Below are 25,839 nucleotides of genomic sequence, written 5' to 3' on the forward strand. Positions count from 1 at the left end.
ACTGAATTCTGTTTTCCAGCTCTCTTGGGTCACCTGACATATAACATCCATGCTTACCATCTAAATTCTGAAGAAAAAAAAAAATAGAAATAAAAGAGCGGAAGATGGAACATCAAATATCAGCTTTGTTACTGATAAGGTCCAAGTTGACAGACATGCTTATTATCTTTAACTGAACTCCAGCATTAGGCCAATTAACTTCCTAATTATAAGCAAAGCTCAGTCAGGGTGGGGTTTCCTATCGAGACCGCCTTGTGTTCTTTCCTAGAAGAAGAAGTGTAAACTGAGTCAAACATGCTCAGTTTATTCTTAGATTTAGTGATTTGGTAAATTCCATTATCTTGTTAGAGAGGAGTAAGTGATGAAGGCGTGAAATTAGGAATTAAATTAATTGAGCACCCTCTACAAGAACAAAATATCAAGACTGGAGAAATTGCTTCCCCCTAGAAGAGTATACTGAACATATGTAATGATGTCAGTTAATATAACCAGCCATTAGAATAGGACAGTAATCTAAACCTTTACATTTAATGCTGTTTAGTGCACTATTCACTCTAAGATACTAAACACTATCAACATATTTATTCTCTATCTATAAATTTACTTTGTAGATTATCCATAATCTATTTTTTAATCTCCAAGTGACTTTTTTCCTCTTCTAACACGTGATCGATCATTTGATTAAATGTCAGTAAAAAGTGGCCTCAGTCCTGAAGTCAGAAAACCTGGATTTGCATCTTTTCCCAGCTCTTAGCTAGTTCTATACCTTCTCTAGACCTGTATTCTTAATTGTACAAATGAACGTGTATAACTAGGTGATCTCAAAGTTCCTTTCAGCTCTTAAATTCTTGAATTATCTTTGGCCTCCTCCACATGGGTACAGTTGATGTGCATCTAACAAATCAAGCCAATTTTAAGTTTAGCCTAAGAGAAATATGAATATGGGAGATCAGAATGCTGATAACCATTACGTCTCTCTTTCTTTGAATTTCTATGGCATTTATAATTTATAACACATAATTTTTAACATATTGTTATTCTAAATTGTTTCTCTTTCTTCTCTGTTTATATTCTTTTCCAGTAACACTTTACATGCTTTCATTATATTGTTCTTAAGAGAATAACCTGTATAATCCATAGTTCACGGATCCCCAACCCCCAGGCCACCTGTACTGGTCTGTGGCCTGTTAGGAACCAGGCCACACAGCAGGAAGTGAGCAGCAGCCCAGGAAGCAAAGCTTCATCTGTACTTGCAGCTGCTCCCTAGTGCTAGCATCACCACCTCAGCTCCACCTCAGATCATCAGGCATTAGATTCTCATAGGAGCATCAGTCCCTGGTGCCAACAAGGTTGGAGACCATTGCCATAGTTCATAGGAGGTATACAACTAACGGTGAATTTCTTTTGTGTTAAATCATTTAAGAATGTGTATTTTGGGAGCATTGCTGTTTTCAACCTTGATTCTGACTGATTTTATGTCCATCTTTAAAGAGCTTGTGTTTAAAATAGTTCAATTACAGCAGTAATATTATTAGCTAGTAAATAAGAAACATGGTTATCCATGTTACTGATTCATTAATATATTACATGTAATATTTTTATTTAATCTCAATGTTATATGTTCTATGTCTATTTGTATATGTGTACACACACACACACACACACACACACACACACACCAGGAATGTTTTTCCCAGCTTAGAAGGATGCCACTTAAGAACTTTTTATTTCATGCTAGAAAAAGTTAATGTTTTATATAGTTATCACTTCATCATATAGTGTTCATGATCAAATGTAACATATGGTAAGTTTATCATTATAAGCTATGCATGTATATTGATCTGGTGTCTTTTAAAAGGTATGGTGTGGAGCCTCCAGGTTTGATAAAACTGGAAAAAGAGATTGAACAAGAGGAAACACTTTCTGCACCTTCTCCTTCACCTTCTCCTTCATCAAAGTCTTCTGGAAAAAAGAGTACAGGAAACTTACTGGATGATGCAGTAAGTAAAATTGGTCAGACTTCTTATCAGCACTAAGTCTTTTTTAAATTACAAAACTCATTCTCTACAATCTCCTATCAGTCTAATCTTTACCTTTTATTTTCATTTCTTTATCTTTATTTTTATTTCACTGAAATTCATTTAAAAATCCTATGAAAAAGTTTGTAGTCCTGATTCAAAACTGAGTCAGTTACTTATAAGTAAGTGTAAAGGATATCAAATAAATGGTTACAAAAGATTTGACTTTGGGTGGTGAAAACAATGTGCATACAAGTAATGTATTATTGAATTGTTCACTTGAAACCTATATAATTTTATTAACCAATGTCACTCTAATAAGTTTAATAAAAAATGAAATAAAATTAAGAGTCATTTAATTCTGCTGAGTAGTATCTGAAATTTTAGAATAATAAATCAACTTCTAGAAAGTTGACTTTAAAGACACATATGCTTTGTTGTCATTGGTTTATGGTTCCCCTTTTCATAGATAAGAAGCCTGAGGTATGAGATCTTGAGGATTGTTAAAGAGAGAAAGCAAACATACCACAGAGAAGATAGCTGCCCTTTACTGACTGCCCGCTATGGGCCAGGGTCTAGCATTGTTTTCAAGTGCCCTTGGTATCTGTAAGGCAGATTTCTTACAGAGGAAATTGAAACTTAGAAGTTGAACCTCTTACTAAGGGGAAGAGAACGAATTAGATTCCAACCCAGTTTTGTGTAACTCTTAAGTCTCCATCCCTCTACTTAGAAGAGTCCTTGAGTCATGGTCTTTGGCAGAATAGGAAATATTTTCATTATGCCCTCATAATCACAAAAAACAGATTCTAGGTGTAATATCAATCAAGATGAATTAAAACTCTCCGGCTATCTCTGTTGTCTACTAGGTAGTTCTTGGTTATAAGTAGTGTATTTGATTATGATGTATATGCATTTACCTCTCAGAGTGTATAGTTTGAATGCAACTGTGAAAAAATCTTACTCATTTTATAGGAAATAGTAACATCATCAGTCTAACATCAGAGATGTTAGAATGAAGTATGTCTCACACATACAGGGAAATCCTTAGAAACTAGCACCAACCATAATGCCCATTATGTGCAATAGACAGGACTGAAAAGAACTCCTGGTCCATAAACTGAGAGTTTCCTTCTCCATGGTCTAAGTTGAAAAGAGCTGGGACAATGGTCGATTGACACTATAGGAGGCAGAAAGAGAGATTTCCTCATCTCTGCTTTCCTCCACATGACACTCTGCAGATTTAGATAAGAAGAAATATAGGAGATTGAGAATTTTCATTTCTACTAAGGGCAGCAAACTTAAATTGAGCCTGTCAAGGTATTTTAGCCAGTGCCCATTTAATTTAGTTTTCTTTTGTTCAGTCCACTCAGGAATTAAAGAATAGGCAAGGGCATTTTAATACCACCTAAAACTACTTTAAAATTACAGTACTGTTTTTAAGGACCAGTCACATGCCTTGCTTATCATAGTATTTCATTTTTATTTTGTAAGGAAATGGAATACTGTATTAATAGTAGATAATGATACATTATTTATGTTGATGAGAACAATGTTTCTTCTCTCTCAATTATGCTTTTTTGATGAGACTTACTTTAGAGTAAAATGTTCCTTTAGTCTTTCTCTTATAAATGTGTTTCTTGGGCAACTACATTTAAATTTAATCCTTTTCTTCTCAGCTGTCACCTCCATTAATTTTCTTGAATGCATTATAGTCAGAGCTCTGGATAGTGTCACCCTTAACCTTCTCATGAGTGAATTACTGAGTCAAACACATTTTTTTAAGTCCTCAAATTATGAGGCCACTTTCTGGTGTTTAACACTGTCGACCAATGCATTCTTGAAATTCTTCTCCACAGACATTATTTTTACCATAACGATCACCTAAATGCAATTCAGATTTGATGAAAATTATATAGGGGCTCTCTTTAACACCCAGAGTAAAGCCCAAACTTATTTATATGTCACATAAGCCCTCCATTTTGTCTTTCTCAGCCTTATTTCTCTCTAGACTCCTCCTTGCATGTATCCATTGCAAACATGCCTGCTAATCCCAAATTCTTAAGGACATTTTATACTCTGTGTTTTTCCTCACTCACTTTCCTTACCATAATTCTGCCTACTCATCTTTTAAATCTACTTTTAAATATCATTTCGTCTATTAAAATTTAAGTTATGTGCTCTCTGATATTAAGCTTTTCTTGGCATCTCCCATCCCAGGTAAAATTGACAAATTAGTCCTCGGTGCCCAGATTTTTATATATTTAATGATGCGATTGCTTTATTTGGCAGAAATACCCATTATTCTCTAGGGTATTTCTTGTTCTCAAAAACAAAGACCATATTTTATTAATCTATTGTCTATTAGTGCCATGCTTGTTGAATAAATTTTCTATGTGAATAATTAAGATTTTTAAAAGTGTCTTCCTTGTTCTGTTTATCTGGAATGGCCACATGCTCTGAAAATGCATGCACCTCTCAACTCTGCTATGGCTTTGCAGAGGGAGGATATATGGCCACTTGAAGCCATTTACATGAACCTGGCAGAAGTAGCTAGAATGGTTCCCCTTCTTCACCAGCTTGTCTCATATATGGCCATCCCTCATCCTTGCGAAAGGGAGAAAAAGGACAGGAGGAAGAAGGTGGTGAAACAACTATGAAACGGATTTTGGAAAAGATTTGCCAGTGCTCCAATTCAGAAGTGGAATGAGATAAATAACTCCCTTTAAAATGGCAAAACCATCACTCTGTGCTGTTCTCCCCTACTCCAAGTTCTACGCTCTCGACCAGAAACAATGAAGGGGGTGAGGGGTAGATCTCACAGGGGGTGGGGGGTTGATCTCACAAGAGCTTTAAACATCCTTTAAAGTTTGCCAGAGTTTGGGAACATAACCATCTGTTTAGTTAAGGGGTTTTAATTGAATATAGGAAATTTGCAAATGGATATTTCTGTACTATTGCCAGCTAGAATCTATATCCTAAAAGACTTCAAACCAGCATTTCTCAAAGAATGTGTAATCAAACACTAACCCCACCAGATGTTCCATGGGGAAAAGAATTCCATGGTTAGGTTAGTTTGAGAAATACAGCTTACTGTAATCCCTACCGAGAATTTGGCAATGCACCTCAGTATGTCAAAGACACTGGAGAGTTCCATAATAAAATCTTGTTTAACCTGGAATTTTCAAGATTATTTGGCCACAGAAGTCTCTTACCATCTCCTTTATACCATGAAGGGAAATGCATTGAAATATTTGCATTCTGTTTCAGTGATAGTTTTTCACTGAAGTGTTTTATTTCAGGGACAGTGGAAAAGAGAGAAAAATAATTTGAGCCTCACTAATGATTTAAATCAGAGCTTCATATGTCAAATATAAAAAGTAGTTCCTATGGCAACTGCTTCACTGAATGTGAGGTACATATAGCCATTGGGGAGTTGAAATTCATGTACCCTAGCTTGTGTTTTAGAATAGGGATATAAAATAAAGCTTTCTCGTAAAATTCCTTTGTTTATTTAATGATATTGGCTATTTCTACTCTAGCAAAGTTACTATGTGCATCAAAAAAGAAGAGAAAAGAAAAAGGAGGATAAAGAAGGAGAGTAAAAGAAGGAAAAGAAAAAAAAAAAAGAGTACAGAAAAAAGAAAGAAAAGCAGACCCGTGTGTGTTAAGATATCATATTCCAGTGAACAGTTTCAACAACAACTGTCAGTTTTGAAACTTTCAATATTTCCTCACATTTCCTTTTCTGCTACTTTGGGGAATTGTGGAAAATTGAAAAAAAAAAATAGGTGACCCTTTATGTGGATAATAATACATCCCACCTTCTTTAATCAAGATACATAAAAGAAGTACAGTGGAGTCTATTCAGATTAATTTATTCTCCAGATGTCCCAATGGAGTGAGTCAGTGATAAAATGGAGAGGTTGGGTTTAGTTCTCCTCTTTGCATTCCCCAGTGTGGAGCTAGTTCCCACACAATGAGTTGAATACAGCTCTAAGAAACCATTCTTATTTTCTTCCTCTTCTTCATCAACTTCCTCAGTCTGGGGATGAGAGATAGTGTAATTCTGAGCAATCAGGCTCCTCTTGAAATCCCATTTCAGCAGAAAACTGGCTGGGTTCCTGGCCAAAAACAGAACACCTGCCAGACCGACTTATCCCGAGGTAACATAAGAAGCACAGATGTCATCAGGCACTGTTTACTTAACAATATATTTCCACTACCCACAATTTGGCTTTGTCTCTTCCATTTCTGCTTCAGTCTCTTACACAACTACAAAAAAGCCCTTGATTAAAAAAAAATAGTCCATTTTCAAAGCTAGGAAGGCATTAGAGAAGGGCAGGCCACTTGAGAAGATGTTTTTTGTATTTTACTTCATTTGATACCAGTAGTTTCTGTGTTTTGTCTAAGGACACTTCAAGATGGAAATACCTTTCATATGTGCTTGTGATTTTCATTTCTTAGCAGAGGAACCACTTGAACACCAATTTATCATTTTCTCAATGACTATGTGGCAGTAAAGCTGTGCCAAGCATGGCTCTCTTAAAGTTTGGTCCATGTGCTTTTATGATGCAACTGTCTGATGTTCTTCTGGATGGCCAACGTCCTTCTTTCTTCTTCCTTTTCTCCTTTCCTCCCTTTTTTTCTTTTTCTCATTCCTTCTTTTCTCATGGAACACCTTGGTATAAATTAAACATTAGATATTTTTTAGAAAAACAGTTTTTACCAATACAAAACATTATATATATTTTAGAAAAGCAGTTTTTACCAATAGAAAGATGCACCTAGAGGAACACCGAAAACAGCACACATTCATGATTTCCCACCTCCTCACCACCCCTCTCCCCTGAATGTGGTTCTGCATCATGGAAGGGAATGACACTACTGTTACCCTACTCTTACACTTATTGTTCTATTATCACTATCATGTTCAACAATAATTCTTCAAAAAACCCTAGGGACAGAATTCTGTTAATACTAGGGGAGTAGGTGGAGGTATCTATGGGCCAAGTATCACGTGGTAGGAAAAATTCAGAACTCATACATGGGCCTAATCACTTATTTAATGATGTTAGACAGTTTTCTCATATTTTCAATGAAAACCATCTGTTAGATTCTTTGAATCCAGTCTTAATCTGCTGCAATAATTTCCCTGTGTCCTTTATAGGTTTATGTTCTTATTTATCCAATCATTTATTTATGTGCATTTATTAAAAACAGAGTAGGCATTGTGTTTTATCTCAGGGATTTAAAATGTAATGAAATACTATCTTAACCCTTAAGTAATTCACAATCTAGCAAAGAGAAATTAATGTTAAACAATAACCGAGATTCAATTTGCTATAAAAGTATTAGGAATTATAGATTTATATGTTGGCAGAATTAGGGAATTCAAGAGGGGCCTGGTAAAAATACATATCAGAAATTGGTTCTTTCTCCCAGCAATAGGATTGTTTTTTCTTTAAATGTCTTCACTGAGGCATAATTGTTTACTTCTTAAGATAAGTTTTGTTTCAGGATTCCTCCACCCTTTCTAGCTTTCTTTCTAGTGTTCTATGCTTCCATACTTTCTGGAACCTTTCTTATACTAGGGAAACCAGTCTGTTTAAGTCCTTTAAACCAAGGTCCCCAATCCGCAGGCTACGGACTGGTACCAGTTCATGCCTGTTAGAAACTGGGCCACACAACAGGAGGTAAGTTGTGGGCAAGAGAACGAAGCTTCATCTGTATTTGCAGCAGCTCCCCAGTGCTAGCATCACCACCTCAGCTCCATCTCAAATCCTCAGGCACTAGATTCTCATAGGAGCACCTGTCCTTGGTGCCAAAAAGTTTGGGGACCACTGCTTTATACTAGCATGCACGTGAGTTCATGTGTTACTCTTCTCAAAGTTTTTGTTTGGTAGAAGGCTGATTGAAGTCAGACATTGCATCATTTGAGGGACTGATTGAATGTCTTTGATGACAAAATCTAGGACCTATATCTTCGTAGGAGAAAGAATTTGGGTGAGGAGAGTCTAACCTAATTCCTTAAAAACTAAATTTCTTCCATGTAGCTTTTCAAACACACACTGCCCGTTGTTTAGAAACCTTGACTCAAAACCTTGAAATTATTTTGGGGGGTTTGGCTGATTGCTTAGCATGGCAGGTTCCCTGTCAAGAGAAACATAAATATCAACCCTGTTCCTGAAGTCATGAACTATACGCTGTCTTTTAATAATCATAGCTATTTATTAGCATTGTGTACATATCATTGAGATTATGTATTTTTTAAAGACTAAGGAGATAGATAAAAAATATAAAAATCTGATATTCAGACATAGATTCTATAAAATATGTGTAAATTTTAAAATACTGCCACAGAAGTAGAGTTTGGTAGATGGGACTTACTGAGATGGAGTGAATTTCTGGGTGAGTCTGGGTGAATTAGAGATGACTTCTTAAAGAAAATCTTGGAGTTCAAAATAAGATGAAACAGTAGTCTCATTTAAAAAAAATTATTTAATTATCTTTTATTTTGAATTTGGGTAAAATTAATACCCATTAAAATTATAATGAGAAAACATATACACTATGTTAACATATATTCTATTCTAGTTTTCAGTATATTTATCTTGGCAACATTATCTTTTTAATTCTTCAGAAATGAGAACCTGACTTACCTCTATGCTGCCAATAGATTTGCTCGTCATTATCCACCAGAATCATTATCATTGTCATCATCCAGCTTATGCCTTAGTGCAGTTATTGGCCTTCAGAAAATGCCTTCAGGGCCTGACCTTTACATAATTAGGATTTAGTGTGATATTTCTGTGCTCACATCATGTCCATAGTCTGATATAGCACACATTTAAAAGCATTAATGATCTAGGGACCTTTGACCCATGGAACAAATTAATCTAAATGAGACTTAATTAAGGAGAGTGAACTTGCCTGCTCTTCTGTTTCAGGTGAAAAGGATTTCTGAAGATCCGCCTTGCAAATGCCCAAACAAATTCTGTGTGGAGAGGCTCTCTCAAGGAAGATACCGAGTGGGAGAAAAGATCCTCTTCATTAGGGTAAAGTTTTACTTTTCACTTGATAGCTTGTCTTTTATGAGTTATTTCAGGACTTGAGTTGGGGGTTACAGGGAAATATGACTGATAACTATACAGGAACTTCCCTGTGGTGGGATTCAAAAATGCAAGGTATGAACATTTTTAAATATCTCATACATAATTACTGCTGAGGGCTAAATAAATAGAACTCTCTCTCTCTCCCTCTCTCTCTCTCTTTATGTACACACAAAAATGTGCACCAAACAGATCATAGAGATCACATAGAATGAGGAAAAGAAAAAAAAATTCCTTTTTTTGTTATACAGTTAGTGTCAAAGGAAGAGATATGCTCTTCCATATCTCAACTTCACATAGATCATCTTGCTGGTCCTGGTAGCTTTCAAATTATTTGAACATGATTCTTCAAGTAGTTTGGGTTATGAACCAGAGTGAGGGGAATGAAAGCTTATTACAATCACATGGTTAAATGGTGACTTCCATTTCTCGCTTAGTCTTCTGGGATTGAGTAAAGAAAGGGATCTGTGCCAGTGGATGATTTGGTGGTCTCTGTCCATTTTATAGTTGTTCTAATTAGAAATCTGACTAGATATTATGAACAGTTTTATTTCAACTTTGAACTGAAAGTTGTTTATATGACAATTTTTTAAAGGTTCTACAGCATGTTATTTAAAGAAAAGTTTGATCACAATTAGCCTTCAAAAATAATGTCAATCATTTTGTATTTTAATCTAACTTAGGTCAATGTTTATTGATTTAAAAACTTTTTTCAAGAAATAACTGTTATTTTGCTTTGGAATGGCAACAAACAGGATATGATGATATGTTACTATTAGAGGTTTGAGTACAAATCTGGAAGAATGATCTCACTAGGATAAACAGTTGCCCCAGTCAATGCTAACTGTTCTCCTCTTCCTTATTACAAGGTTAACATAAAGGTTTATTTTAACCAAGCTATCTGCTTTCTCTTTAGTGCGTTAAAAAATAGTTCTTCAGTGTTGCCATGGATATGTTTAAATTTTACTAGGTTGACCTTTCTCAGTTGAGAATCAAGCTCCTTGAGAATATTCGGCCCTAAGGCCTAGAGAAAACATAGGGTTTTACTTATTTAAATAATTATTCCTTTTTATAATAGAAGTACTGACAAAACACGTAATTAATAAATTTGTTACTTTCCCCTCTAATATAACCCGATATCTTTAGGCAAAAATATATATTACATATGTTTATTTGTGTAAGGTCTTCCAGATCTGGTCAAAAAATTTGATATCTATATTTATGAATAACAAATTCATATCATATTTAACATTCAAGGTATTTTTTGGTGTTTTGTTTTTCTTTCGGTGCATGTATTTATAGGAACTGAGATTTGGTTTACTGGGAAAAAAATTGCATCAACTTCCTTAGTGATGGCAAAAATTTTGAAAGCTACTTTAATACTTTAGTAGAGCAAAGTCTACTGTGGGGTAGGATGGTTTTTGTGAATGTCAGAATGAAAGCTCGCTCATTTACTGGGAGCAGCAGGGATGAGGAGTCAATGACAAGCCTGTTCACCATTGAGCTGCTTGTAAAGCAGCTCATCTATAATGTGCTTGCCTAACTGGATTATGATAGTAGCAGTGTTTATTAGGTGTTTACTGGTAGTACGGCCACTGTTTAAAATGCTTCATAATGCCTATCTTGTTTAATAGGCAAAACCAATTAGACCTCTATATATCATAAGACGTATTGTTATGTGTCCTGATTTCTTTTTAATAGAAGTTAGATGATAAATCTTCTATATTGCCAGTATAGTCTTGCTGAGTCTTCTTGCTAATTGTAGGTATTTAAATGCATTAATATTATTTCAAGACATTTTAATGGCAGACCTTCACAGTTAGGTAAAACCATATTAGGTTCCATGCTAGCACTCTAATGGTTCAGGGATTTTTTTCTTTCACATTTTAAGAAATGTGACTAAAGAGCCTGAAGAAAAGACAATGAACAATTTAATTGGAAGTTAGCAAAGGGATTTGAAATGTTATGGAGTCAGCTTCTTTAACACACATTGGTATTGTTTCATTTTAATTTCTTCTTTACCATAAAAATTCTTCAGGGTTATACCTGAGTGGTAAAAATCAACACATTGTAACAAACCAAGCAAAAGAGACACCAGAGCACTGTTGCTATAGCAACCTAACCTGACAGTGTCTTCTGGGAGTCACTGGAAGGGAAGGTCCAATGATAGCAAGTGATATTACTTTCTTTTCTGCTCTTTTGACACATATTGATTTACTGTGAGTAAAAAGTAGCATGGTTCAAATTGCATACCTTTCCTGGTAATGAAAAATGGGCCGTTGGATAAAAATGCAAAGGAGTTTTAAACAAGTAGCAAACAGAGTAAAACCTCCATTTATCTTAGTGGAAACATTGCACAAATAGCCATTACTCAGCAGCTGAATGTCGGAAATTCATTTTTAAAAAAACATTAGTATAAACCTTTCCTCTAATTTAGAAATTAATGTGAGCAGCGATTATGCTTTCAAAACTATTAATGGCTTATATTCATTTGTAGGAAAAAAATATGGCCATGTTTGCCTCTGATGTATGTAAAATTTCAGACAACACTTATAGTGCTCTAATTCGTGGTGATAGAAACATGGCTGTTGTTAGCACATGAAAATTTCCCCACTGGGTCCCTTTCTTTGCCCAGCTACCTCAAAAGAACACTAATTTGGGAAAAGCAAGCAATAGCATTTAAAATGTATTTAAACACTTTACTTTCAGATTTTTAATTCCTTTTTAATAATATTTTTATTCCATTAAAGATACTCTCATTTGTATGTAATTCACTCATGTTCAATGAGGCTGGGCTAATAACATATATATAATTTACATCTTGGTAACACTTCTCTAAACGGACTTTGTAAATGTTAATAAGTCCTCTTAACCTCTTCTTTCTGAGAAAGGTATATATCTTGCATAAATGCAAATAACGACTAACCATTGCTGTAAAAAGATCAACTGTTAGGGTGTTATTTTTCTGAGATTTATCCCTGGTAGTTGAAAACCTTTAAACATAGAAAAATTTAAACTAGACTTTGTCAAAGACACCACTTCTAAAAGTAAGGGAAAAAATGCAACTTGATATCTCTTGCAAGAATGGAAACATTAGCTAATATTTATGAGCAGTTCTCTGTATCCTTATTTATGTTAGAGAATTCACTTCTTGATTTAATTGTTGAGGTATATTAAGTGTGAAGAACAATAAGTAAATGAGAGCTCAAAACCAAGTACTTTTCTCCTGAGAATGTGTTACTGTTGGCCACTTAGCAAAGAGTAGAATTAAAAATAGTGTCTACTTTTCACCTGACCTGATAAACATTCTTACTCCTCTCCACCTGGATTAGCAAGGTTTACCATGCCGTTAACTTGTGCAATAGATTTGTGACTCCCTTTCACCTTGTATCTAGAATAAATGTACAATTTTTTTTCGCTAGCTCCAAATCAAAATTAAACTTACAGAAGCATTGGGAAATAAAATGGCTTTACTGAGGAAGTAGATAGATCTTATAATCTATATTCCCAATTTCTACATTGCTATAGCCTTCCTGCCATTAAGATAAATTTGTTCCATGTATCTAGCTATCTATCCATCCATCCATCCATCATCTATCGATACACACACACACATACATATATACATACAAATATGTGTATATATATATTATAGTGTGCTGTGTGCTTATGTGTGTGTGTGTGTGTGTGTAGTGAAAAAGCACAATATGAGAAAGTTGAATTAGTGATTTGACGTTTTGATTTTAAAAGAGATCTCAAGTTGATTTTTGTGCCTGAAGTTTAAAACCCTAGACAAGAATTTTGTAAGAAAAATAAACCTTTTATTTTGTCTACATTTTATTACATATACTATTTAACACTCACTGAATGTTTTCTGTGTGTCAGGTGTTTTTCTAAGTATTATCCTTGAATTCTTTTATTTAGCCCTCACAACTCTTTGAGATAGGCACTGTTGTTACCTCCATTTAAACACTAAGGAAACCAAGCCTTAGGAAATGGATTACTTGCCAAAGGCCACACAGCTATGAGTCAAAACCTTTCTTTGAATTCAGTATATCTGATTTCAGAGCCCATAGCTTTAACTACAGTCTGTGCTTTTCCTTCTATTTGAGATATCTAGTCTTTTAGTATGCCATGTTGTAAGTATTGCTTCTCAACCTTTCAACATTTGTTAATTTACTCGTACTTAATGTATAGCTCCTAATTTGCTTATTCCTTTGCTGGTGTGCTTTGAAAACACTAAATTTAATGACCAAACCCTATTGGAGAGTCAGAAGAAAGTATCCAGAAAACAAAGAGTTACAAAACAGTAACACTGTCCTCCAAAAAAATTTTTTGCAGAAAACCAACCAGAATCATTTTTATATCGTTCAACATTTTTATTGAGTTTTTTTTTCAATAATTTCACCAAACTTGAAAAGAATAAAAAAATTATTCTGGAAATAGAAAAACTAAGGCATTCTCTCAATTTACTTTTATGCAGTTAAGATTAAATCCTTTAATTCGATTATGTATGAAAAAATTTCTGAACATGCTGTGGTGGGGTATGGAGGTGAAATTGTCTCGCATACCTTTTTATGCTTTTATGAAAGGGTCTAAATTAAGCTTATGACAAAGTGTAAACTGAAAACTTTTGGTATAGCAATTAATGATTTTGAAAGCAAGTTCTCTAAAAAGGAATTTCAGATAGTTTTTAAATGACATTTTTCTTAACTGTTTTTATTCTGTTAGCTGAGGATGGTAGAAAATATTTTACTTTTATGTGGTTTGTAAAGCATATTCACTTATATATCATTTCATTTTATTTTCATTACTACTCTTTGAGAAAAATCAGTGCGATTGTTAATTTATATATTGTATCAATGAGGAAATTGCAGATAATAGAGATTTAACAATTTCCCCAAGATAATCCAGCTAGTAAGTGTTGATCCAGGGTTAAATCATATTATACATTTTTACATATTTCATATATTTTAAATTTTACACAGTAAATTTTCCTTTGAAGTTTGTTTTTATTTTAATGAAAATGAAAACAGTTGTTCACTGTGGTTTTGATTTAAGGATCATTTGCATTGCATTACAAAGTAGACATCACATAGTAATGTGAAACTGTAAAGTTTATAAGATTTTTCTCTTCCTTCCTTTTGTGTTCTTTCCAACAAGAATATTTTTTGGTTTATATGTTCGATGCCAATATAATTGTGAATGTGTTTAATGATCAAAATGTGAACAATTTTTTTGCAAAAGGGAAAGAAATGAAATAATTATATATGTGTTGTGATCTTGAATTATTGATGAGCCTTCTAGCAGCCAAAGAATAAACTGTGAAATATTTTTCATTATAAATTATATACGATTCTCCCATGGAATTAAGTTTAATAAATAGACTGCAGCCAGATTCATTAAGAAACACACATTGCAAATTTGGCCATCTTGAGTTTGTCCTGAATGTACTCAAGCATGATGGAAATTTTGCCATTAAAACAGGGACTTAATAAAATAGGACTCATTTATTTAGTGGTATACTTCTCATAAAATTAATGAGTTAAGTTTCTGCATGACTTGTCATTTTGCACTGCATTTCCTCTCTCATACTTGAGATTTTTAATTTCAATTCCTCAATAAAATCATGGAATCTTGGTCTTGGACTTAGCAGGTGCCTCCTTTCTTTACCTAACTTCCAAGCCCTTCACAGCAGGAGCCTTACTAATTCACAGCAAATTTTTGTTCACTGGAATGGTGTGTTTCGATTATACAAGTATTAATGTATTTAGTGGAAGCTTCGTTGTGTGTTGTTTTAGGATATTTTCTGCCATTTCCTGCCATCTTGTTAGAAGCATATTAAGATCTTGAGGAAATCTGTGTAGATTTTGGGAGGGATAAGGTATAATGATTTGGGTTTAATATTGGCCTTAAAATGTATTCTCAATTTGTTTTGTAATGAAAATCCTGATTTACTAAAAAAAAAAAAAAAAAGACCACAGCAAGTTATTTAGAGACAGTTGCCCTATTTCCCTAAAAGAACACCAGCAAGAAATCACTACATTACAACATTACTTTTCTCTTAGTTGCAGCTTTCTCTTACACTGCCATTTCTTTTACACACTAGCATCTCTTGCCAACTTCTGATCCTCCTGCACCACACTCACACCTTGTCCTTCTAGTACTCTTGGCTATTGTAGAGAAATGCTTTCTCTCTAGCCCAAAGTTCTTATACTCTATTTTGTGTTATAGATAAATTTTAGGGGACTATAGACTCCATGGAAAAAAATTATAATTATTTGAGAAATCACCATGTAAAGAGCTCTGTCATCCTTTTTTTTTTTTAACCTACCATCCATTTTTTATTTATTCATTTTTCCAGAAACTGACACCTTGGATAACAGTCTCTAACTTTCATTCTGAACACAGTCATTTGTCATATTCTTCTTGAAATCCAGTCTTGAAGAATATGTAGGACAGAAATAATTGGATTGTCTCACAGAGGCCTCACTTGAAGGCTGGAAAAGGACTGACATTACTTAAAACTGGTCTAACTTTGGTATCAGGCATAATGTTTCTAAGAATCCCATTCTGAAACTGTAGCACCCAGATGGTAACACATTAATTTGTCATCATCCACCAATATGTTAGCCATGATCATTGTACCCAGTCTAGAACTTTTTTTGGTCATTTGAAGTCATAGGTTAATAGAAAAACTGTGGAAATTCATATGGCACACTGAACCTTAGGATTTTTTTTTAATGTTTTGTTACCTACCCACCTGATAGGACTAAGGCTAAAGTGGGCTCCAGCCTTACACAAAGAAGCACTTGAGACCACAATGTACAAATCACAAATTTTCTCTCTCATGGTGATGTTAGCAAACCACCTTTCTACCTCCTCCCATTTTCCTAACAACCTACAGTCAGCGTGACAAGGAACTAAAATTGTTCTCAGAAGCAAAGTGAAGATCGTCTCTCATATCCAGCCTTGGAGATCTCATCTATCTTCTGTACTTACTCAACATCTTATAACAAAAGAAATACTACAATGTGCACTGAAAGAATTTCACAAACATCTGAATTTTGTTGACATCTTGGCACCAAACATTGAATAGGATTTTCTCTCATGTATACTACCCATAGATTTGATGGATAACACATTTATATATGTCAACTAGAGGAAATATGAAGATGAAGTAGTCTAAGGATAAAAGTGGAGATAGCCTTGACTGGTAGATAAAGAAATTACGGCCATAATAGTATCTAACCATGGTAAGAGAGAGAAAAATATTTCCCAAGGCTGACTTTACTTTGGAACCCTAATGCTCAGGCAGAGAATCTGGGGCATGTCCTCTAATTCTGACTGAAAAACTTTCAACAAATCACCCTTCAGATGAAGCAGGTGTCTCAGTATGAGTATGTAACCATTGTGAGCTTAGAACACTGCATAAATACATTTTTGATTACAACAGAAGGAAGTGGTAGAGTGTCTCATGCATCACACAGTTCTCTGAAAGGTAAATATAATTTTAGGGCCTTGAATAAAAACAAGTGGGCAACATCAGTGTGCTGAATTAGTACCAGGGAAGTCAGAACAAGATGGCAGGATATCCCCCAAAGGAGGAAGTTTCACACTGAAAATAACCACTTTATTTACTTAACAATTTTCTTGAGGAATTCATCAGACATTCTCTAGAGTCTATTATGTTATTCTTGTGGAAATAAAACATGGATTTGATTCTGTTTCCCAGGCAAAATTATTTCCTTACATGTATCTATTATTTTTATAGTAAGAACTCTCAGCAAGGAACAGGAAACCAAAGATCCCAGCAAATAAATAATTCTAACATTTGTGTTTTAAAATGTCAATGGCCAACACAGTCTATAATTCTCAGACTATATATGCCTCCGTTATCATTTAGTGTGGATTATTAGGCAATAAAACTTCCCTTCACTGTGGGATACGAAAAAATATAATAGTCATTCTCATTGTAACTTGAAAAAAAAAAAGGTTTTCTTTAATCATGTTACAAAAGATCACAGTTTGCATTTTCAGGTAATGTTCGTGTGCATTTCTGCAACAGAGATGGAGAGCATTTTATGGATTTCGTATCTTCTTGTTTCAGTAGGGTCTTCATGGTTGTGACTATGTCTCCACAGCCAAAGCAAAGCAGACGTTTAAGGTAATTACTTAGATAATTAAGGGAAAAGCCTCTTCACTTTGCTTTCACTGTGGAGCCTTGGCTTCCAAACCCATGAGGGTAGTCGGGCACCAAAAAGTGAATAATTTACCTTTTTGTTCAGTGAGGTATTAAAATGGTGGTTCTCCTTTGGTTTTCCCATAATATTTTATGAAAACATCCATCTGGCAATAACTTAGTATTTTTGTCTTTTCGGAATGCTATTCCCATGCTCCAGAGCATTCCTTCATTAAGCTTTTTATTAAAATTGTTCAAAAGTGTAAACCTCGGTTTAGCTTCTGTATGCAATATCATCTTAGTCTTTGCTTTAAAATATTTAAGATAATATGCTTGTGGAATGAAAATGAAGCAACATATAATTTTAGAATATTCCCATTGTACAAATGGCCCTTTGTGGTTTAACTCGTTTGGAACCTCATGGCCCCAAATCTCTGCTCCTGACACCATACATAACCTCTGACATATCAGCAGTGCCTTGCCTATTGCGTGTGATTTATTACTTTGGTACAATATAAGTTAAAGAGGATAGCAATGGAATAAGACTTGGATTTGCAGCCCCGAGGTTGCATAGAAGGGTTGGTTCAATTTTAGTTTTTAAATATTAATAAATTATGATCTAGATAGGATTTGGATTTGTAGCCCTGAGTGTACATAGGAGGGTTGGTTCAATTTTAGTTTTTAAATATTAATAAATTATGATCTAGAAAGAATAGCTTAATTGAATAAGTCTTATCTGTTTCACATAAAAAAAAAATAATCGTTAGAAAAGCCACACTTTATAAATTATTTAAATAGAATGTGTATATTTTGAAACTCCATTATGATAATTAGTTCAGATTTCTAAAACAGTATTGTTAAATGCCTTTCTTTATCTGTAATTTATTCCTTCATTCATTCACAAAATACAAGAGTGTGTGCCATGTGCAGTGAACTATTAGAAACCTTGAGGATAAAATTTCTGTGCAAAGCTCTGTTTTTTTGTAAAGATCATGCTTAAAAATGTAAATAATTGGTCATACACTAATAATTCTGACAAAGAAATATAATTTAACTGGTTATTGACATTAATAACTGACAAGCAAGAGAAAGAGGTTTGTTCTTGAAAAGTAACTTTTAAAAGCTTCTTAATGAACCTGAACATATGTTATAAAACACCAGAATACCTGACCAAATCAGGGTGCAGAAACACTAGATATAACTTTCCTTGGACCTGTTGAAAGACATTGCATAAAGACTTATGAAGCAAGTTACTATTAAATGAAGGTGAAACCCAAGTCTGTTGTGCTAATCTGGCTATGACAGCTTTGACCCCCATTTATCACCAAGTTTGACTGAACAACTCTTGCTGGCTGGGTGCAAAGTGCTTTTTCACTATTCAGATGTCACTTGGTTAAAAAGGATGATGTTGCCTGACAGTTTTTGTTGTTCAAGGACTATGAGTGTCTGTATTCTTTTCACTAAATTGTCATACCTCTCCTCGCTTCTCTTAAAAGTAATTTTTTTCTTTTACATAAGTGTATTTTTTGAAGGCACAAACTGAATTAGTCAGAAATACAGTTATCTGATAACCCTAGTCACAGTTCGTTGTATTTTAGGGTGAGTCTCTAAAGAAAAACTATTGGGGAAGTACTGACTTTAAGAATTTAGATCATGTTGGAGGAAACATTAAAGCTTAATTTAACCTCTATCTTTCATCAATCTTTCATGTGATCCATTTCTTGGAGTTGAATTCTTAGCAGTGTTACTTATCACAGGATTTTTCTATTCATTCAGACTTCTGGAATCAAGCAAGGCTATCAGGAGAAAGAAGTCTGAGATGAGACTCAAGGATGTTAGCCAAACAAAAAGAAGGGACAGTGTTGCCATCAGAATCAGAAAGGAAACGTGCACTAAGGCTCAGAGGCACCTGAGAAAAGGGAGAGGTAGAAAGAGATAGAAAAGAATGAAAGGGAGCAGAGATAAAAATGAAACAGTAACAAAATTCTTAGAAGCACAGCCCTCAGAGCAAAGGGCAAGAGTAGGAGAGGGAATGCAAGGCTCCTGGCAGGGGCAGACATGAGGTAGACAGGCACTCAGCGTCAACTCATGATGGGCCACCTGCTCTGGCTTTCTCCTGAAGGCAATATGGAGATTCTGAAGGATTTTTTGCAGCAGAGAGATGTGATTAAATTACATTTTCAATCACTCAGGCCAAAGTGTAGAGAATGTATTGCAAAGGTATAAAATTGGGGGAATACCATCCAACTATATTGCCTTGGGAAGCGGGTGGGTTATGACCATGGTGGCTCAGCCTGGAGAGGTATCTGATAAAAATTCCAGATATGATATTTTAAACTGAAACATTTAAGTTTATCTTTTGCCCTTAAACAGAATATTTGAAAAGCAAAATGTCAATTTTGGCTTGTCCTGACACATCTGCCTGGCATAGAGGAATTGGCTGGGTTTCAATAGGTCAGAATTTCCACTTGTTAATAAAGAGTCATTTTGGTGAGAATTTCACCATTGGATAAAGTTGTAAGCTACTCATACAAACTAAAAGAGAATGACAGGAAATTGTGTTTTTGTATTTTACAAATGTGGTAGATTTAAAATAAAAAACTCGGTAATATCAGTTGCCGAGTCAAATAAATTAAGAAAAAAACACAGGCTGGTTGTCCTATCAACAAGTTTTCATAAAGTTGTTACTCTAAGCTCTTATTCCAGATGTTATCCAGATTCTCAGTTCCAAGTCTGCCTGGTGATTTAGGACATGTTTCTTTTAGCATAGCAGGGCTGTAAAAAAAAAAAAAAAAAGAAATACAGTGCTCTGCCCCCAATAAGCCTGACAGTAAGACCAAGGCATTTTCTATGAAAACTGTTCCTTGGTTCAGGACTACTCTTCCAGAGTACTGTTTGGCCACTTAAAATTTCTTTACGTGAGTTCATTACATATATATCGAGAAGGCAGTGATTCCAGACATGTGGCAAGTTCAGAACTTTGGGTAAATGTTAACACAATATCCCTTCTCCTATCAAGTCTGTGAGTGGCAACAGATATTAAGCACCTACTGTGTGCCAAACACTAGTGTTATGGTTAGAACAGAAACAAAACAGTCTCATTTCATATTCCAGAAGAAAGGAGGCAGACAATAAACACATAGATCAAGGATTAGATAGTACAAGACCAGATAGAAATATTTTAGGTTTTGTGCACCATTTGGTTTCTGTCACAACTACTCAATCTATTGGTTTAGCACAAAAGCAGCCATAGGAATAGTTGTGTTCTAATAAAACTATTTACAGAAATCAGATAGGGCAGGATTCGTCCTATTGGCATGTTTTGCTGATTCTTGCCATTAAACTTTTCTCATTTACTAATAAGGAGGACAGGATAAAGTAGAAGGGAGGTACTGGATGTGACTGCTTTGGCTATAGTGGTTGGGCAGACCTCTTTGTGAGTGGATTAAATCAATGCCCAAGCAATTAAAGAACAAGTTGTCAGTTTCATCTGTCTTTCTTTCAAAAATATATGTAAAGCTATTAAAGTTAAGTTATAGATTACAAATTTATAGAAGGTCAGGACTGTATAGAACAGTCCAATGTGTACAAGGGGGTCAGTAATTTTTCTCTGTTGTTAAAGACAGTTTCAGGTATCTTTCCGTAATGCCTCAGCCTTCATTACTAAGTACTTCCTCTGAATTTTCATGCCATTTATTAAATGATGATACATAGCATTGAGAAATTGTAACACTGGTCACTATTTCTTTTGTATATGTTACCCTGAAGTGTATGGATGTGTTTTGTACTGGTTTCTATCCCGGATGCCCTTGGCACATCACAACTGTTGGGTTATCATTTCATGAGGATCAGAAAAGTTAAAAAAGAATGCAGCTAGGGTTCCAACAAGAAGTGGCTTAGATTATAATCATTTGTTTTCACGATGAATCAATGAAGAAAAAGGAGGGACATATTTTTGAATCTCAAGTGGTCTCTCTGAAAAGATCTGTAGGGTTAGTTGATTTAAGCATAGTTGCTAAAACCTGAGCCATATAGCAAATTAGAGAGGACAAGCTTATCAATAATACTATCTGGCATTTGGCTCACTTGGTTAAAGCATGTGAAATAATCTGTAAGTTATTAGGTATTACCTTCTGTGTATAAGGAGCTAGTGGGTGTCGTGGCCCCAGACCTCAAAGATGCAGTTGGGAAAGAACCCAAGAGTAATAGCTCAAATAAAATAAAAGGTGCCATAAGACAGAACATGGTTTCAATGATAGTTGCAGTAATTCATTTGGCAAGAATTGCTGAGCACCTACAATGAGCTAGGCACTGTTCTAGGCACTGATGAACTTAGATACAGGTGAATCTGTGTGCATTAGATTTATCTGGTAAGTTTTCAGAGAGACTGGAAATTTACTAGCGTCTTGAGAAATGAATAGGATTTGAATGTGGGAGAGAGTTTTTGGAGGATTTTAGGGAGAGCATATTAGAGGAATAGGAAGAACTCGAGATGTTTGAATAGTGAGTGCGCCAGTTTATCTGGAGATAATGTAAAAAGCTCAAAAAAGAAGTAATGTGAGAAAAGCAGATGAAGGAAAATTATGGAGGGCCTTGAATATAAAGTCGAAAAATGACAATTTAACCCAAAGGCATTAGACACCAGTTGGAGGTGATAAAATTAAAATTTAAGGTAGTTAATCTAGCAGAGATTTGTGTATAGAATTATAGGTTGGAGCAGGAAGAAACTAAAGCTCTTAATTAGGAAGTCATTCCAGTTGTTCATAGGATATGAGCATTAATTAAAATGGAGGCAGAAAGAATAGAAAGAATGGACAATATGAGTAGTATTTTGAGGGTAGACTTGATTGGACATTAATATAATAGAAGAAGCAAAGAAGAAACTAGAATTTTGAAAATGATGATTTTCTTAAGAGAAATTACTTTCCCTCCCCCAAAAAAAATTTAGTTAAGAGAAGAAGCTTTTATAGCTTAAAAGAGTTTCTGGGGTCAATTAATTTTGCCATTGACTTGCTGCATAACCTTGATCAAGTTACTTGAAATCTTGGTGAGTCATCTGTAATATGAATAATAATAATATTCATTTTAAAGCACTGACCATTTATTCATTCGGCAGATACTCCACAAATTCTTTTCTAGCTCTTTGTGAATAGAGAGGTGAATAAGACAAGGTCACTGCTTTTAAAGAGCATACTTTCTAATAGAAATAGACTGTTTTCAAATAGGCAAATATGCAAGATAACTTTGGGTTTTGGTAAACGTTAGAAGGAAACATTCGATGCAAGACAGAGTAATGAGATTCAGGAGGAGTTACTTTACGTAAAGCTCAAAGAGGTGGCCTCTCCAAGGAAATGATGTTTGAAGTGACACCTAAATGAGAAGAAGCCAAGCTTGAGAAGAGCAGAGAAAGCAGTGTAGAGGTAACAGAAAAAGCAAATACCAAGCTTGGCTTATTTGAAGAGCAGTGTAGCAGATTTTTTTCCCCCTTATATGTGAACAGTTCTGGAAAATGGGACCCATTTAGGCATGCATACCTGCAGTGGTAGTGCTAAGATGTCTGGTTGGAAATTAAAGTCGATTTTAAAAGGATACCTGCCCTCTAGTGTCCTCTGTGAATGATTTAATCCTTTAAACAGCCTTTTTCCAACTCTTTTCAGTACCACGGAGGATGTTAAAAGTGTGTATGCACATTTATTCAGTGGAATTCATTAATATTTCCTTACGTAGGAAACAAAAAATTTTCTGAGAAGCCAGCTTCTGTCAAAGAGGAGAGTTACATTTATTTATTTATTTTTGTAAATGAGAAGGATTGGAAACAGAGGGGAACAAGAAGTGTTCTGTTGAGAGGGATGACTTGCATGTTTTAGTCTGGTCTGTTCATTCTTACATAAACTAGGGCAAAACAATGATCCCATTAAGTGTTATCGTTTCTCACTGCAGTGTTTTTCCTTTTTGGGGAAAAAATAAACCCTAGAATCAGGAAACACTTTGGTTCTAGGGTGTGGGTTTAAATTCTATCTCCTCGCCCACAAGAAAATTCTAAAAAATGGACCCTAGAATTTTCTTCTTCGTGAACTCTCATCATCTTTCTCGTGTTTTGTCTATCCCCATAGTTTAGGGAGGTGATGGCGAGACGATAGAAAATAGAGTGAGGAGTTTTGGACCTTGCTCACCTCTCCACTTACATCCGGTGTCTCCGTGTTCTGCTTTAGCCATTTTGGACTTTTCTTCTTTCAACACACTATGCTGTTTCCTGCTCAAAAGTCTTTAGAAATATTGTTTCTCTTTCTGGAATGCATCTCCTTTCTCTGCTCATTGCCTAACATCTCATTTTGTAGTCGTTACTCTTAATGTCCTTCCTCCAACAAACGTTTCTTCCTCCCCACATTTCTCTGTTAAGGAGGCTGATCCTAAACACCCCACATTTCTCTTTCTTCCCTATTAAGGACCTTAGGGGTATGGCTTGTGTCGGAGTTGCTTACTAGCTTCTCTCCGTACAACATACTCTCTGATACTTGGTTTTGCATATGAGAGTTGCATAATAAATATTTGCCAAAAGTATTGCACTACAATAAGCAGGTATCATTGAGACATACGACAGGCTTTTTGAAACTTGAGGGACTCTGAAAACAGAGATGTGGAAAACTGGTTTCATTAGTTGTCAGTGAGTAACAGAAACAAACAAAACGTTATTTCTCCATCACAAAAGTTCAGAGCTGGTTTGATGACTCTGCTCCTCAAAGTCCTCAGGGACTCGAGGTTTCACCAGCTCAACACTCTGCCCTCACTAGTGGTTGGTCTCAGACACATAGTCCTGCTGTGCCCCAGGCAGAAATGTGAAGGAAAGGGTGAAGAAAGGATGAAGTGCCTGTGCCACTTAAGGAAAGTTCCTGACTCACTTGACTCCATCTACCTGTAGGGAATACTAGGAAAGTGGCCTTGATCCCAGGCAGCTCTACACCCAATGAAAGTCACTTCTGCTCTGGAGGGAGATAAGAGGAACTAGGGATCCACTAAGTCTTTCCCAGGAAGTCGGAAACAACACCACAAAGACTGGGCTTAAGCTGAATGACCACTTGGCAGATCATCAAGCACTAATTGTGACCTTGGCTTTAAGGTTTTGATTCTATAATTTGAAATACAAATTAAAGGCACAAGAGTTACTGATACTAAAATGATATATTCTTTTGAACAGGAGGTATTTATCTATCTATCTATCTATCTATCTATCTATCTATCTATCTATTTATTTATTTATTTAGCTATTTTGGTAGAATTCATACAGGAGACAAACATGTATCAAGGATGGTTTTAATAAAGAATAGCATGCCTTTCTCGTAATGTGTATTGACTTACAAGAATTTTAATTCTAACTGGATTCAAGATTAAATTCAATCAGCCATATAAGACTTTAACTTTCAAAATGTATGGTAAAGGAGAATATGTGTGGTTTATAAATAAAGAAAAAATAGTCACAGTATCTTATGTTTATTTAATGTTTGACTATTTACATAGCACTTTGAATTAAGGACATTTGGCCCTATAATAGCCCTGAAGTTATATAGACTTACAGATGAGAACCTGAGGAATTAACAGACCAAACCAGAGTGATGAAATGATGAAGATCAAACTTCATCACTTGTAAGTTGTTACAACTTACAAGTGATGAAGTCAGGAGTGAACCATGTCTATGTCTTAAGTTTTAAGTTCTTCCTCCAGTCTCCAAATGCATGTCAAAACCTGACGCAGGAACACATGGGAAAATGGGTGAGAAAAGATGATGTCTCCTAAATGTCTTTCTTGTAGAGCAGGCAATAGGAGGAATTATGATATTTATGTGTATAGCTTATATTCTTTAATCATAGTTATATGATTATATATATGGAATCTTCCATCGTCAAGGCTTTAATTATTTAATGACTGCAGCAAAGGCAGCAGTGCAGAATGGCAGGGCATACTCTCCTTTGACAAACGGGACAGCATGCACACTCTAAAGACATGCTGTGGTCTACACTCTGGTGTCACTAAGCAACCAAGGGCAGACTGCATTGTATTCTGAGTTATTCACTGAGCTAGAGGGGTCTCCTAGAAGGCCCTTCAGAGCTATGCTTTATGGAGAGCTAGATTAAATGAAACTCAAGGATATTGTGGCTGCTCTCACAGGATATCTATTTCCTGATGCATGTCCCCGCCTCTGCTATTTCAGCAGGTCATGTATGAGTGCAGCCTGATTCAGAATTTTTCACTCACAGGTTTAATTAAAATTTCTAGCAAGCACCATCTATCATTTGTCTTTTGTAATTTTTCTCTCTCAGAGAGAAAAACACAGTGCTCATTACCTCTTGCATGTTTATAGTGCCTTTGTTTCTATAGGAAAAGATTAGTAACCCCTTTAACAGCTCATAATTTTCATTGGGAACCTTAATGGAAAGCAAATCACAATTGTTGATCAGTGCTTTTAGCTAAAAATATGTGAGTAAACTCCCTGAGGTTTATTATTTAACTCAGTATAATATCAAGTTCAGAAACA

At 35.1% G+C, this 25,839-nt stretch overlaps 1 protein-coding gene across 1 annotated transcript in view; it reads left to right on the top strand.

Annotated features, from left to right (window-relative positions):
* GAS2 (growth arrest specific 2) overlaps positions 1–25,839 on the top strand; it is a 108,466-nt gene that overhangs the window by 59,488 nt on the left and 23,139 nt on the right. Inside the window, exons 6-7 of the mRNA XM_006907977.1 lie at positions 1,859–2,000; positions 8,966–9,073. Coding sequence (XP_006908039.1) covers positions 1,859–2,000; positions 8,966–9,073 — 250 coding nt within the window. The remainder of the gene's footprint in view (positions 1–1,858; positions 2,001–8,965; positions 9,074–25,839) is intronic.

This window comes from Pteropus alecto, unplaced genomic scaffold (genome assembly GCF_000325575.1).
Source record: "Pteropus alecto unplaced genomic scaffold, ASM32557v1 scaffold71, whole genome shotgun sequence".
Taxonomy (NCBI): Eukaryota; Metazoa; Chordata; class Mammalia; order Chiroptera; family Pteropodidae; genus Pteropus; species Pteropus alecto.